This window comes from Ambystoma mexicanum, chromosome 4p (assembly GCF_040938575.1).
Source record: "Ambystoma mexicanum isolate Mex_15411 chromosome 4p, UKY_AmexF1_1, whole genome shotgun sequence".
NCBI lineage: Eukaryota > Metazoa > Chordata > Amphibia > Caudata > Ambystomatidae > Ambystoma > Ambystoma mexicanum.
Genome location: NC_090927.1, coordinates 903,828,235 through 903,843,048, shown reverse-complemented (window position 1 = coordinate 903,843,048; position 14,814 = coordinate 903,828,235). Strand labels below are relative to the sequence as shown.

Genomic DNA, 14,814 nt, shown 5'->3' with positions numbered 1-14,814 from the left:
TGGCAAGGGGAACCCCTGCTCTCTTACGAGTGTTGGTCACCACCAGTGAGTCTAGGATTGCGGGTCCTTTGATATAAAGCGGGTCGGTGGGGGAGGATCGGAAAAGTTTTTCGACCCTTGGGTTCACAGCCCTAGTCTGAGCGTGTGAGAGTAAGGAAGGGGCCAGCCGTCTCTTTACAGAGCTCAAGAGAGGGATAGACTGGCTTGCCGGAGGCTTTTCATCAATTATGTCCCCTGCGAAATCTTGTTCGGGCAGGGCTTCCAGCGTGGCAATTTTAAAGAATTCTGCTGCTTTTTTCAACATGTTGAAAGCCATTTGATCTTCCACCGGGGAAGCTTTTCAAATCGGGGTGGATGGGGGAGAGTCGAGGCAAACGATATCCGAGTTGTGATCGTTCTGCTGGGAGTCCTCCCAGTTGTCCGTTGCCCCTTGATCTTCCCCATAATTGTCCAGAAAAGAAGACTCTTCTTCTTCTGTATAGATGTCTCTAAACGTGTCCATCAGGACATCTTCTTGATAGTCATCTAGGTGTTGGACATCTTGTGTTTGAGGGTTAGAGTCTACCCGAGCTTTTTTCGGCAGAGGTTGATCAGAAGCCCTGAAAAACTGCTCCAGCCGATCCATACACCCCTCGAATTGCTCTGTGGTCCACTTGGATGACCCAAATGGACCTAGCTGAGTAGGAACCGTGTTTTCTGTCCTAAGGCATTGAGACGATCTCCTCAGGGTACGAGAGGGGTAATTGGCTTTCTTTGTAAGAGTCTTCGGGATCGTCTTCCCAATCAGTGGAAAACTTTTCGGCGGATTGGCCCTCAACTGTGGGCGGAACCGGTACTAGGCCCACCGCCGTAGCAATCCTATTGATGCTCTTACGGATAGTCACCGAATCTTCGGGAGATAACGCCCCTGATGATGTGTCGGCAGTGAAAATGTCTTCCGCAGCTCCAGAAGGGCCAATGGATGGCTTCTCGGGTAGAGGCCTACTCATAGTTTTCGGGCTTGTACGGGCCTTGGGAACCTTGGAATCCGTTGAAGTTTCTTGTTCTGAAACTTCGGCGTGTGTAGTTTGGGGAGTAGCGCCCTTGTTATGTTTCTTATCAGATTAGACCGATCCGTGGACGTCGCTGAAATTTCCGGCGGACCCGTTGGCGCTTTCGCCTTCTTCGACGAAGTCGTCGAGGAGGGCGCTTGGGTTTTGTGCTTTGTGTGGTGCGATTGTATGCCCCTGTCACCGGGTGTGGTCCTTGTAGCAAGACCGGAGTCAAGCCTGGAAGGGTCGGGGACAGGCGTGGCAGCCCTAGAATAGTCCGCCTCAAGGTCTATAACATCCGCGTTGGATGTTTGGTCATCCGATGTACCCCGATCACTTTCGGCTGGTGTCGCGGCAGGGGAGGGAGGCTCCACGCGTGACATTCCGTACGCGGCCCAGGGCTTCAACCGGTGCTCCTTAAGGGTTTTAGGTTTAAGGAGTTTACACGCCGAACACCGCTTCTCGCCGTGCTCTAGGGGGAGACAAGCATTACACGACGTGTGCTCATCTTTCCACGGATATCTGACCCTACACACAGGACAGAATCTAAATGGAGTCCTTTCCATAGCAGAAGGGAAGGGTGACCAGACCAAAAAGGAAAGCAGTGGAAAAGAGGAAAGACATAACAGTATGGCAAACCCCGAGCCCACTCTCGGCTGGCCAGAAGGCCCGACCACGTGGAAGTCTGAACGCCGGATCTTAGGCGCCGGAAACCACAGCCGTAGACGATTCCCCCGTAGTCTTCGTCGAAGATGTTCTTGATGGGCAAAGTGACTTAACGGGGAATAACCGACATTTCGGTAAGATAAACAATGTCTCATGAAGAGCGCCGCTATAGGGCCACCAGTTATCTGGGCAGAAAAAAATCTGACTGTACTTTTGGTTAGATGAAATGGTTCCAGCTGGCTTCTGTCCCCGTGTGGCTCTGCAGGTCCTTTTGTTCCTTTGCCTCAGTCGTGGGGACAAGAGGGAGGACTTCTGGGGACTCATGCACTGCAATGGGACGGTCAGCGACAGAAAAAGACAAACTTCTATTCAGCGGCACTTCAGCGTTTCAGCTCCTCGCGTCTGACAGCAAAGAGCAAGACCGTGGTTCTCGGATACCACTTCAGACTTTCCTTGCTTCTGGGGTCCAGCACTCTGTTGAGGTAGCTTAGGCTTGGTCAGTCCTGCATTAGGGTAGTCCGGAGTATCTTCCTGGCGCACGGGTCCGGCATAAAAGCGGTGCACTCAATCTGGTGTTCCTCTCCCTGGCACTTTGGTTGCTGCAGCAGCAATGAAGTGCAGCCAGCTCCAAGAGGGTGCCAAGACATGTTCACTTTGGGGTTGATTGGTCCCACCAACCCAAGGGGAGAAGTCGTCTTTGCAGGGCTTCTCTAGGAGAATCGAATTCGGAGCTTCAGCACAGCAGCAGGGCTTCATCGGGGCAAACCAACGGTCCAGGAGGTGCAACAGGGGTGTCTTCCAAGTTCTTCTTCGGATTCCTTCGTCCAGTGGTCGACTCTGCATTCCAAGCAAAAATCCTTGTTTTTAAGCAGCTTTCTCCCATTCATTTGCAGTCTAGCTGTCACTCACACAGCAGGGTGGCTGTCCTCCAAGGACAGCCAGCTGGCCAATCACCTTTGGGTGCATTGCTGTAACAAAGGGGATTAAGCACAGGGAGGTTCGGGCACCTCCCTCACTTCCCACCCCTGCCAGACACGCTGGAGCCAAAGGTAGGCTTCACCAGTGAATCCTGCAAAGACAAAACCAACAAAGGGACCAAACCTGGTTTGGCGCGCAGAGTAATGCAAGAAGGACCTTTGCAACAAGAAATGGCGAACAAAGAAGACCGGGCCATTTTGAAAAAATGGGGACCCATGGGTACTCACTGCAGCTGCCAATGCAGCCCCCGGTAACACAATGGTAGGAAAAAGTAAACCACTGCCACCAGCCATTAATTGTAGAAAGGGTAACACAAATGTTACATGAGAAACTAGACAAAGGGGATACTAAGTAACCCCTCCAGCAACCTATTGTAAGAGTGTGTGCTGGGTCTAGAAAGTTACAAAATGTAAGTAAAGTCAACTTCTCTTGGAAACCGTAGTTTCACCAAGAGAAGGTATTTGAACCTTTGGGAAATCTGGAAGGCTTCCCTGTGTCAGCACTGAAGGTGCTGTGTGACAATGTAAAGATGATGCCTATGGAGCTTGTCAGGCTCCAAAGTCGAAAGAAGCAGTCCAAATCACAGAAAACTATATGAGAGTGAGAAAAAGGTCTCACTCACTCCAGGGTGAAAATGTAAAAGTCCAGCAAAACAGCTGGGGGTCTCCAAGGTTGACGGAAATTAGCACAGAAATGAGAATTCTCTATAAAAGCTTCCAAACATTCTCAGGTGGTACAGCCTTATACTAAGAAGTTCTGTAATGCCTCAGAATTGGTTTTTATGAAGTCTGGGTAGGACTTTTGAAGAACTGTCCTAACCACCATACTTTGATTGGGATTGGCTATTCTCAGTGTCTCCTTGTTGACCATAAAATGGTGGCCTCCCATAAATCCACACCGAGTTGATTTTGGAAATCAATCTTAACAGCACCCACAACTTATCTGTTAATGCAAAAACATAAATCAGGCATCAATGGGAATGATACAATCATAAAAAAGTTGATAATTACTAACCTGTTGAGTCTTTCCAACACTGAATCATCAGCTAGTGAGATTTCATCCATGAGAAAGAATCCATCTTTTTTCATGGCCAAAACTAATGGTCCATCATGCCATTCAAAGAGACGCGTTTCGTCTGAATCACTCTGTAAAAATAAAAAGTAAAAATGACAATCTGAGCTATATTTAAAAGAGCAGCCAATTCCCTGCTGCATTAGAATAATGGCAAATATATTATAAGTTATTAGTACCCGGCGAGGGACAATAGGATTTGCTACAAAAAAAAAAAAATCAGATTTGCCCTCGCTGAGACCCTGCCAGCACGACTGACCTACCTGCTACAGGAGCTACGAGAACTGCGCCCCTCCAAGTTACTTTCCATTGTTCGTCTGCCAGCCATGGAACAGGAGAAGGCACTACACGTAGTCCCTTCTGCCGGATCCATGGTGGCCATTTTTCTTTCTCCGTCACCCTACTCGTCTCCCTCCCCCCCCCCCCCCCCTCGAGCTGAGAAATGGCTTCCACGCCATTTTGCAAATCGAAAAAGAAAATACTACTAGTACCGTGGTACAACGTGCTGGGCTACTAATGGCAACAGAACCGTCAGAGGAGGGGGCATTAGCAGTCTGGCTCGTTCAACCTTGTAACTATTGCCTCAGGGACATTACCAGACCGGTAATACCCCCCCCTCCTCTGGTTCTATTGCATTGAGATTTAGACCCTGGTTTTCCGCCATTTGCAATGAACTAGTCTAAGCTCTGCGTCCGGGTAGGTTTCTATGTGTTGTGCTATGAGAAAAGGGACATGGGGAGTCTGAAACGGGGCGCATATGGTCCGAGGTTAAAATTGCCCATGTCTAGTATACAAGTTGGGACTAGCGGTCGAGTAGTTCTGATGGTGTCTGTTGGGAGAACTTCTGCTTCACATCCATCTCTCCCAACTCGGCTAACCTACACTGCCCCCATTTCATCTTCTCCCCTTTACTGCTTATCTCGACAGCTTCTGGAATGCTTCCTCTGTTTGCAACAAATCCAATTTGATAATTTAACTACTACAAATTCAAATTTACAACTTGCTCTACTCTTTCCTTTCTCATTCTCTGCAGACCTCCTGCCTTCATCTTTTATTAATGATCTTGACAATCCATTCTTCTCTTCTGGGATGAGCAGTCGAGGCTTATTCACCTGAGTGGGATAAGGGGCACTGAGTCCACACCATACTTCAATTTAGACAGTCATGTATACAAATAGAGTTATTATAGTCCTTCTGACCACACCGGAAAATGAATCTAAGAGGTAGTATTACCATACAACAATTGAGCAATATGGGCCACGGGGCATTACCCGACTCATTAATGCCCAAGTGGCTTATTGCCATTAGTACCCCGGCCCGCAAGACCGGGGTACTAATAGCATTGTTTCTGTTCTGAAACCTGTGACAGAGGTACGATTTCTATGGCTCCTTTCTCCTGTAGTGTCTCGACTAACAGCAGGAGAATGCGAAGATGGTCTGGTGTCAGTCGTCTTGCTCGTGGATGTCTGAATGTTGGGGTCCGGTTGAACTCTATACAGTACCCGTGGGCCACGGTCTTTAGCACCCACCGGTCTGTAGTTATTCCCTCCCATGCCTGAAGAAACTATGTTAGCCGGCCCCCGACCGGGGAGGCATGGGATGGGACCCGAATCTTCGTGTCATTTCGAACCTGAGGCCGGGGAGCCTCTGGGGGTAGAGTTGCAGCCTCTTCCTTTGCCACGGCTCTGACCCCTTTGGGGATACGGGGTGGTGTATCCGCTATTTCCCTGTGTAGAATTACAATTGCTTCCCGAGAGTATTGGTGTTGAGGGAAGCATTGGCCACGAAAAAGCTGTTTGGACCCAGGTCCTCTTCTTGTAGAGGGTCTTTTTGTAATCTGGTCCAGTGTTTTTAAGGCGTCATGCTCCTGTCTCGAGGGCCTCACTGACCGCCTTCCCAAACAGATTGGATTCTTCCACGGGTTTATCAGTGACGCTTGCGTCTCTGGGTTGAATCCAGAGTTCCGTAGCCATGCATGTCTCTTCAGGAGTGTGCCCTGAGCAAGGGATCGATCAGCCATTTCTGCAGAATCCAAAGTATTCTTAAGAATGCTTTGGTTCACCCGTCTGCCCTCAGTGACAGTGGTGAGGAGACTAGTACGTAGGGGTTCGGGAACCTCCTGCATGCCTTCCTGTAGTAAGGCCCACTGGGCATCGGCGTAGCTGGCCAACAAGGTATTGTTGGCAATGCACGTTGAGAACGCTGCTGCGACCATGATCCTTTTCCCAAGGGCGTAAAGCTGTTTACCTTCGTTATCAGGGGGAGCCTCGTCTGTTGACAAAAGGACCCCTGCCCGCTTTCAGGTAGTAGTCACCACCAGGGAGTCTGGGGTGGAATGACCTCGGATATACAGAGGGTCAGATGGAGAAGGGCGAATGTTTTTCTATTCGTGGGTTGAAACCTCTTGTAAGAGCAGGTGTTGATCAGTAGGGCGCCAGACTTTGATTGAATTGAGGAGAGGAATAGCCTGGCTGGCCGGCGGTTTCTCCTTAAGGATGTCCACCACAAAGTCAGCTTCAGGGACCGTTTCATCTGTAGCAATTTTCAAGTGATCAGCTGCTTTACGCAACATTACGTTAAAAATCAACTTGTCTTCCACTGGCGAGGGTTGTTGCCTAGTGGGAGTGGACTGGGGAGAGTCCAGAGACAGGGCATCAGGGTCTTTATGATCCGGGGACTGCCATGGTTGAGGGTCATCCACATCTGGGTTCTCTTCCCAGCCTCTATGGGATGCATGTCCTCAGGGTTGATGAATTCCTCATCCCGAGTGTCAGCAGGAATGTCATCCTCAGTTAGGTCGTAATTGTATATATCCTCTTCTAAAGAGGGGTCAAAAAGTCTTGGAAATTTGGCTTTGGGGTCCACAGGCCTCTTATACCTTGGCCTCCTTGGCGTAGGTTGTTCTGAACGGGAAACAAACCTGTCCAGCCTTTCCATACAGTTCTCAAACGTTTCTCTAGTCCAAACCGCGGACCTAGAATGGTCTAGAGGTGGAAAAAAGTCTGGATCGTGTTCATCCGTCGAAAAGCGTCGAGATTTTCGTCTCATCGTCGAGAATAGTCCTTCGCCCTCAGAGAACTCTTCCTGAGGTACCGACAGAGGGGACACGTCTCTGTCCTTCTCATTCGAGTTATGGGTGGGTTCCGGTACCCCCATTAGGCCATCCTTGGACCTCGGCAGATCCTTGGGCCTTTCTGTAGGCCTCGGCGCATCCCGGGTTGCTGCTTCCGAGAATCGGCGGCAACAATCCTAGCTAAGCTGTCAGAGATGTCCTCCGCGGTCGGAAGCCGCGTAGCTTCAGCCTGCGATTGCGAGGGGGTCCTCTTCGCCGGTGCCTTGTCCTCAGCGGCTGCCTTTTTCGGCAGTGACGGAACCTTATCGTCACCAGATGCCTTCTTGCAATGTGTCTCGACGGAACCTGGTATATTAGGGGTAGCGCCCTTGGTCTTCGATGGCCCGGTCACTAGGCGCATTTGCGGCTGTGTGGAGGGCTGCCAGCTTTCAGTGTACCTGTTGGCGCTGAAGTCTTCTTCGACCTGGCCGAAGATTGACTTGGGGTTGTGTGCTTTGTGCTGTGTACATGTTTGTCTTTGTCGCCGGGTTGTGACTTCCGCATAGCAGTGCCTAAGCCGTGCCTAGCAGGGCAGGGGACAGACGATGCCGAATGAGAACGTTCCGTCGAAAGGTCAAAAACCTCCGGTGTGGAGGTATGATGTCATCTCGCCGTCCGCCGTCACATTCGGTGGCTGCAGCAGCAGGAGAAAATTCGGCCTTCGACATACCGTAGGCCGCCCACCGCTTGACTCTGCGCTCCTTTAATGTCTTAGGACGGAGTTTACAAGCCGTGCATCCTCCTTCCTTGTGATCGAGGGGCAAGCACTGTCCAATGGAATTTGCTCCTACAATTAGGAAAAAACCCCAAATGGAGTCCTCTCCGTAGCTGAGGATGGGTAGAGTGACGAAGACCGAAGAGGAAGGAAAGGGAAAGGCAGTCTCAATTTGTATAGAAATGTCCACCCTGACCCCACTCTCCCTACTTTATAGGCCGGCGGAAGGCCCGGCCACATAGTCGGCAGTGCCGACTGAATCACTGTCTGTCGAGTTCTTGAAGGTCTTCGGCGGAGGTCTGTAACAGCCATCGAAATAAGGGACGGATAGGGTGATATGGATATTTTATATAATTATTCGACCAAAGGTCGATGGGACAATAAGCAAAGTCTTTGACAAGCTCTGCATCAAGGCAACCCGTATGCTGGGTGGAAAAAACAATCTGAGGGACCTCGACGCGTGAGGGATCTTGGGTACACGACACATCACGTAGGGATAGTGTTCGAGGCACGCCCATGTCGATCTCCCCTTTCGATTCTCGAAAAAGACAAGATGCAATACTCTGCGGTTACCACTAGATGTCAGATCACATGCACAGCATGTGATTCTAAGCAGATTAACAAACATCACAAATACAGTTACCATAGGCTGAATACACATCAAATAAGTCCAAACCCTAAGATGAATGGGGCTTTGTGCCCAAATGTCACAGGTACCACAATGTTTCTCACCAGAATCAAGTCACTTTAGGCAAGTTCAATAAGCTTTTGTTGGGAATAGTTTAAAAATTCAACAATTTTACCAGAGGTATCTTCTCCCTTCCATGGTTGCGGGGCCTGTCATTGTGGTTTGGGGATTGAATCTTGCTAGATCGCTCTCATCACTGCTGAAGCGGTCGGTGTTCTTGCCGTCAATGGCACAGGCGTGTCCACTTACACCAGTGAGTGATCTGGCTGTCTTTCTTGGTGGCGGTCGGGGTGCTCTGGACGGCCTGGAGGGGGCCTGCGGGGTCCTGCGTCATTCCTGTGGTGCGGGGTGAACTCCCAGGGTGAATAGTCTTTGGGTTGCTTGGAGCTCAGGCACACCGATGCAGTGGTTCAGTTTTCCACATTTATGGCCCATGGTGCCATATGCTGGGCATGGTCGCTCCTGCCGTGCTTTCCTCCACACCATATGCGGTCCTTTGGCCGGGTGGTGGGCTGGCTTTGTCAGATTTTCTGTTGTCTTGGGGCGTTGATTGTCGCAGCGGTGTTCTTCGTTAGCTCAGTGTCCAGTGGCAGATTATTATTTGCTCCATCTCGGTTGCATTTTCATCCGTCCTCTCACGTAGTCGCCCCATGGACAGGATGTGTCCAATGGAAGGACTGTTTGAGAGAATGGCATGTCTGAGTTTTTCAGAGGATAGGCTGTGTATAACTTGTCTCACTGAGAATTCTTCGTTTGGGAAGTCGCAGGCTAGTGCCATTTCTCTCAGGCGGCTGTGGAAGTCATCTATGCTTTCCTGTGGGTGTTGTCTGGCCTGGCTCATTTTAAACCTCTCAATGTCGGGGCTGACCTTCGGCTTGAATTTTCTCGCGAGTACCTCTTTCACTGTCTAATAATCAACAGTCTTGCCTCGGTTTGGTAGGGTGTTGAATATGCGGAGTGCCATTGTGCCTAGCTTGAGCATGAGGAATGCCCTTTTCGTTTCTTCACTGATAATGTCATGTGTGAGGCGGCATAACTCAAATTGTTGCAGCCACAGTTCCTATCGAATGCCAGTGTGTGGCCAAAGGGTTTAAAGGGCTCCATGAATGTTCCTTGCGTGGCGTCTAGCCACGTGCTAGTGTCTGGGTTGCGGCCCTGTAGCCTTTGTGGTGTTGTGATGTCGTCTGTCATGTTGTGGTGGGCTTGGGTTCGTTGTCGCTGCGCTCGTTTATGTCGGCGCATTGTTGGTGTCCTCGCTGTTGTGGGTGTGCAGATACTGTGGCCTGCTGGTTGTGGAACTTCCCTAGACTGTGGGTCTTTTGCCTGTAAGGCTGGACCCAGTGCGTGGCGTTTCTGCCGTGTTGGGCATATTGATAGTGGTTTTGGCGGTCACTGCCGAGGCAGTGGGTACATGCGTGGGGTTTGTGCACGTGTTCCTGATGCGCGCGGCACACTTATTGTAATGTCTGCCAGCTGGCAGCCATGCAGCTACACGCTGTTGGTCGTCTGTTTCCGCGTGAAGGCTTTTTCACCTGCGCAGCTCTCCCAGGCTCCCGTTCCGTTGCGTTGCATTGCACAATTAACTCTGCAAACCTCGGGTAGCCTGGGGGCGCGGAAGACAGACTGCCCGCTCTTCGTTGGTGTGGGGATCCCATCCTCATCACCAGTGTGAGGTAGGGCCTGGGCAGGGCCGGGCCACTGTGGAAAGCGCGAGTGCAGCGCACGGCGGAATAAGGCACAGAGACAGTGCTGTGGGTGCTTGGAGCGGTAACTGCCTTTTTGGTGGGCTCTCCCATCCTTTTATTTACTCGTCCACGTGACAAGGGTCACATGGACATCACACTAGGTTCTTGCTTGTCCATGAATAGCTTAATGTCCATCCAGAAGGTATAGGAGTTACTTAACTAGCTCTGAACTGTAATTAAAAGGAATAGTGTTGGTGTAACTGTATCCATTCATATTACAAGATAGATATACTTGTAACAGTGTTGGTCTATTTAAGTGATTCTGTAACTGAATAACGCTGTACATTATGGCTAATAGGGTCTGTTGCCCTTGAATTACTCATGCTATTCTTGGGGAATAAGACCAGGTTAGTTACACTTTTAGAATACATTATTGCCATTCCAAATTTATAACTTTAGGTTAGACTCACCTTGACTTGCTGAATGCTATTCAATATAACGTTATACTTTTGCGTTTATACCATAAGTATTAAGTTGGTTTTTAATGATTATATTTATATAATATGTAACAATACTTACATTTCCAAAGCTGCATCTTTGCCTACATGTATTTGTTAAGCAAGATTGTATGCAGTAACGCTGTGGGAGACTTCACCAGTTTTGTCCTGTTGGTATTCGGTAACCCACCTATTGGTATAGGTCTGTACTACACAAATTGGTACTGTGACTGAGCTCAAGAGGGGTAATGTGAGCTGTAGCATCAAAATCCAAACTTACAAAAATCCAAACACCACCAACACTCAAGGTTTTCTAGAAAAATAGTTAACAGTCAGCATTTGAGCTGATTGACCATGCGTTGCTGGTAAACAGATTGACGTTGGGAAATGTACGTCTCAAACTGCTAACTGGTTCAAGTCTCTTAGGACCAAGGATGGCCACAGCTGCTAAAGGAAATGCTTTTTCATCAAGAAAACTTCTGGCATGTGGCATGCCACAGGGCCCATGGCTGACCCCCCTGCTTTTTAATGCATTCTCAAAACCCCTGAGCGATATGCTTGTTGCTCTGGGTGTTCCATTTGCAAACTATGCTGACGACACCTAGATAGGTTTTGAGCTGACTGGGGTGTATAGTGAGGATGTGAATAGAGCAAGAGTCGTTGAAGCCATACGGACATGGATGGCGGTAAATTCTCTGGTCTTAAACGATTTAAAGACAGAGCTGCCTATTGTAGGCACCCAACAAAAACTAAAAAAGCTTGTCTGTCAGTACAAGTGCTTCACATTGAATGGTAACAGTACAGTGTCATAAAATGTCAAAAGTTTAGGAGTCTTTTTCGATTGCCACTTGTCATTTAAGAAGCACACCTACCTGAAATCATCTTGCTCCTACTACACCCATTTACTCTGGCAAATCCGTCCTTACCCATCAAAGACCAACACAGCCTTGATTGCTGCTGCAATCATTAACACAAAGCTAGACTACTGTAATAGCCTATTTATGGGGACTTCCAAGGACAACATAAAAAGGCTCCAATTGGCTCAGAATGGAGCCCTGAGAGCAGTCTGTGGACTGGGATGGCGTTCCAAGATGTCTATTTCTAGGAGGAAGTTGCATTATTGGATTCCAGTCTATCAACAAATCAAATGCAAGGGCGCAGTTTAGTTGCACAAGTGTCTTTCGCTCAATCCACCTCTTTACGTTTCCTCTAGGATAAAAAAAAATAATAAAAAGCTCCTGTAAGGAGGACTCTCTGCTCAAATACTAACTTGATGTTGTAGCAGCCACATGTGATCGTCAAGAAAACAGGTTATGCCAGTTTTAGTGACTGGGTACCAGCTACTTTGAACTCTCTCCCTCTTGACCTCAGGAGCTTGGTCTATTACTCGATTTAAAAAACAGTTCAAAACAATGTTGTATGACGGGGACATTTGACAGGGACCATCACCTCTTCCTGCTAATGAGACACTATCTGAGCGCTTGCCACTTTGTTTAATGTTTGTCTGTCTTGTGAGCGCCCGGAGGCCTGCAGGCTAGTGGCGCGATACAAATATTAGATACAGACTTTCTTTTAAAAGGGCAATGTGCAACAATAAGAATATACTTCCTAACATGTTCACAGAATCAAGATACGCAAGTAGATACTCCTTGGAGATGCTTCATTTAAGTCCTACACCCCGGGGTAACTTCAATTACTAGAACAGTGTTGGCATTTATATATCACTTTTGTACTTGGTAGAATTCATAGGTTGTGGAAAGGAAAGGTTAAGAAAAAGGTTGACAGGTTCTCAGAGCAAGTGCGCACTTTTATATCTCCGAATGAAATCGATAAAATCTTTCCCAGCAATATTAGTTAAAAACCAATCACCTATGAGGGACAGTTAGAATCAAAGTCAATGGGTGAGAAGAGTCTGCAGGGAGCCCTGACAGCCAAAGTCAATTTGGAACAAAGTCTATGGAGCAGAGGCACTTCTTTGATAGCAACAAAAAAAAAAAGTATTGCACAAAGTTAGAGAGTTTGTTTTAGAAAATCACTGTTGGGCCACAAGCTGTTACACTTGTGAAAAGTTAAAGCTAGAATTACTCTAGAAAGGCAGCTACTGCAAATCTCAACTGAGACAAGCAAGCTACAAAGAGGTATGTACCTCTTAGTCAGAACAGTACCTTAGGTTAGAAGAAGAGGATAAAGCTGGCTTCTATCCTAGTTGCAGACTTGCAGATCCTGTGTTCCTGAGCCTCAGTCGTGAGGACAAGGACGCCGTCTAGAGGACTCCTGCACAGCAGTTCGTAGGTCGGCGTCAGCTACGGACTCTTCAGTTCAGCAGCACGTCACTCTTTCAGCTACCGGCAAATAGCACCACCACGGATCTTGGACACTGGATGGGCTTCCATCACCCCTTGAGTCCAGCACTCTGGTGAGATGACTAGCTTGGGTTGTCCTGCTTCGGGAGGGCCCAGAGGATCTTCCTGGAGCTTCCGTCCAGCTTAAAGACATTGCACTAGATTACAAATTTCTCGACCCCTGGCACTCGGTTACAGCAGCAGCAAAGTAGTACAGCCAGTTGGGGATGGTCTTCCAGTAAAGTTACTCTTGGGGTTAGTTGGTCCCACCAACCCAAGGGAAGATGTCTTTTCCAGAGCTTCTCTAGTCGAGATGCAGCTAGCTTCTCTTTAGGATTCCTTCGACGGATGTTTCTTCCCTGTGGTCGAATCGGTCTTCAGTTCAAAAAGCCTTGCCTTTTATGCAGGATTCTCCCATTCATGCACAGCCTGTCACTCACAGTAGGGTGGCTGTCCTGCCAGGACAGCCAGCCAATCATGACTGGGTGCATTCACGTTACAAAGGAGACTAAGGACGAGGAGTTTCGGGCGCCTCCCTCACTTCCTGCCCTGCCAGACACTGGTTTCAGCACTGAAGCCCGCCAAAGGCAAAGTGAACAAAAGGGTTAAACCTGGTTTAGCGTGCAGAGTAAATCCCAAGAAAGACCTCACAAACGAGAAATGCTGAAAAAAGTAGACCGGGCCATTTTGACACAATGGTCACCCATAGGCGCTACACTGCAGCTGAGGATTCAGCCTGTGGTAGAACAGCACAATGGTAGGAAAATAAAACCACTGCCACAAGCCAGTTAAAGTGGTGAGGGTAACAAAAGTAATCCGCCAGCGCTCCACATAAGATAGGGTGTGCTGGATCTACAGAGAGAAAAGGTAAGTAAAGTCAATTTCACTTAATTATTTTTGGGAACTGTAGTTCACCCAAGAAAAAGTATTTAAACCTTCAGAGAAATCAAAAGATTTCTCTGACACTGCACTGAAAGTTTGGTGTGTCACCATACAACAAGTAGATGCCTATGTAGTTTGTCAGACTCCAAAAACAAAGGAAACACATAATCCAAATCAGATCAAGATACATGAGTGTGAGAAAAAGGTCCCACTCACTCCAGGATTAAAATTGAAAAGTCCTAAAATCCAGCAAGAGAGCTAGGGGTCTCCAAGATTGAAGGTGATTAGCAAAGAAATGAGAATTCTCCCTAACAGTATTTCATAATAAATAATTATTTTTACAGTGCATAGTGTTTCTTTGGACCATATGTATGCTACAATTTCTTTCGAATTTCCAACAGCCCCTCTCCCCACTAAGGTAAGCCTGGCCGCTCTGTCTATGCTACCAAATTTCTTTAGGTGGTAAAGCATCATACCAACAGTGGAGTTTCTCTATTGCCTCAGGTATAGTTTTATGAAGCCCTTAGTTGAACTTAAAGCTGTCCTAACAAAGCATACATGAAGAGACCCTGCCAGGGGTACGAGAAAGCATCCTCCAGGCTGAGTTTATCTGCTGGTAAAAGACATTTGAAGTTGCCAGCTGTCACAAAGAGGTCGATCTGAGGAAGACTGCATTCACTGGGTATGGCATTCTTTCATCGATGGGTGAAATTTCAACGTGTCCGAAAATAAACAGTGAAATTTCACCATTGATGAAATGACAGAACCATTCGCACGAGGCACGACAATGAAGTTCCCATTCGTGGCAGGACCGCAGCTCCCAGAGAACCTGTGATGGTGTTCTTGACGCCTTCCAGGTGAATGGGGACAAAAAACATGCGTTTAAGAATGGCCCAGTGCCATAGAGACAGGGCTTCTGAGGAGAGAGTGGGGCAGTGTGTCCCGCCCCGTTTCCTGATGTAAAGAAAAGTAGTGGTATTGCCCAAAGACCCGCACAAGCTTTCCCTGGAGCAGAGGCTGGGAAGACTTGAGGGCCCAGAAGACAGTCCACAGTTCCAGGGCGTTAATGTAAAACCCCTTTTGTTCCAGGAGCCGGAGGCCTCTGGTGTGAGAATGTCCTGTGTGATCTCCCCAACCTTCCAGTGAA

General features: G+C 48.3%; 1 protein-coding gene across 3 annotated transcripts in view; it reads right to left on the bottom strand.

Annotated features, from left to right (window-relative positions):
• MDN1 (midasin AAA ATPase 1) overlaps positions 1 to 14,814 on the bottom strand; it is a 2,688,524-nt gene that overhangs the window by 1,937,190 nt on the left and 736,520 nt on the right. For all 3 annotated transcript variants that reach the window (XM_069606482.1, XM_069606484.1, XM_069606483.1), the window contains exon 31: positions 3,690 to 3,820. In XM_069606482.1, the coding sequence (XP_069462583.1) occupies positions 3,690 to 3,820 (131 nt within the window). The remainder of the gene's footprint in view (positions 1 to 3,689; positions 3,821 to 14,814) is intronic.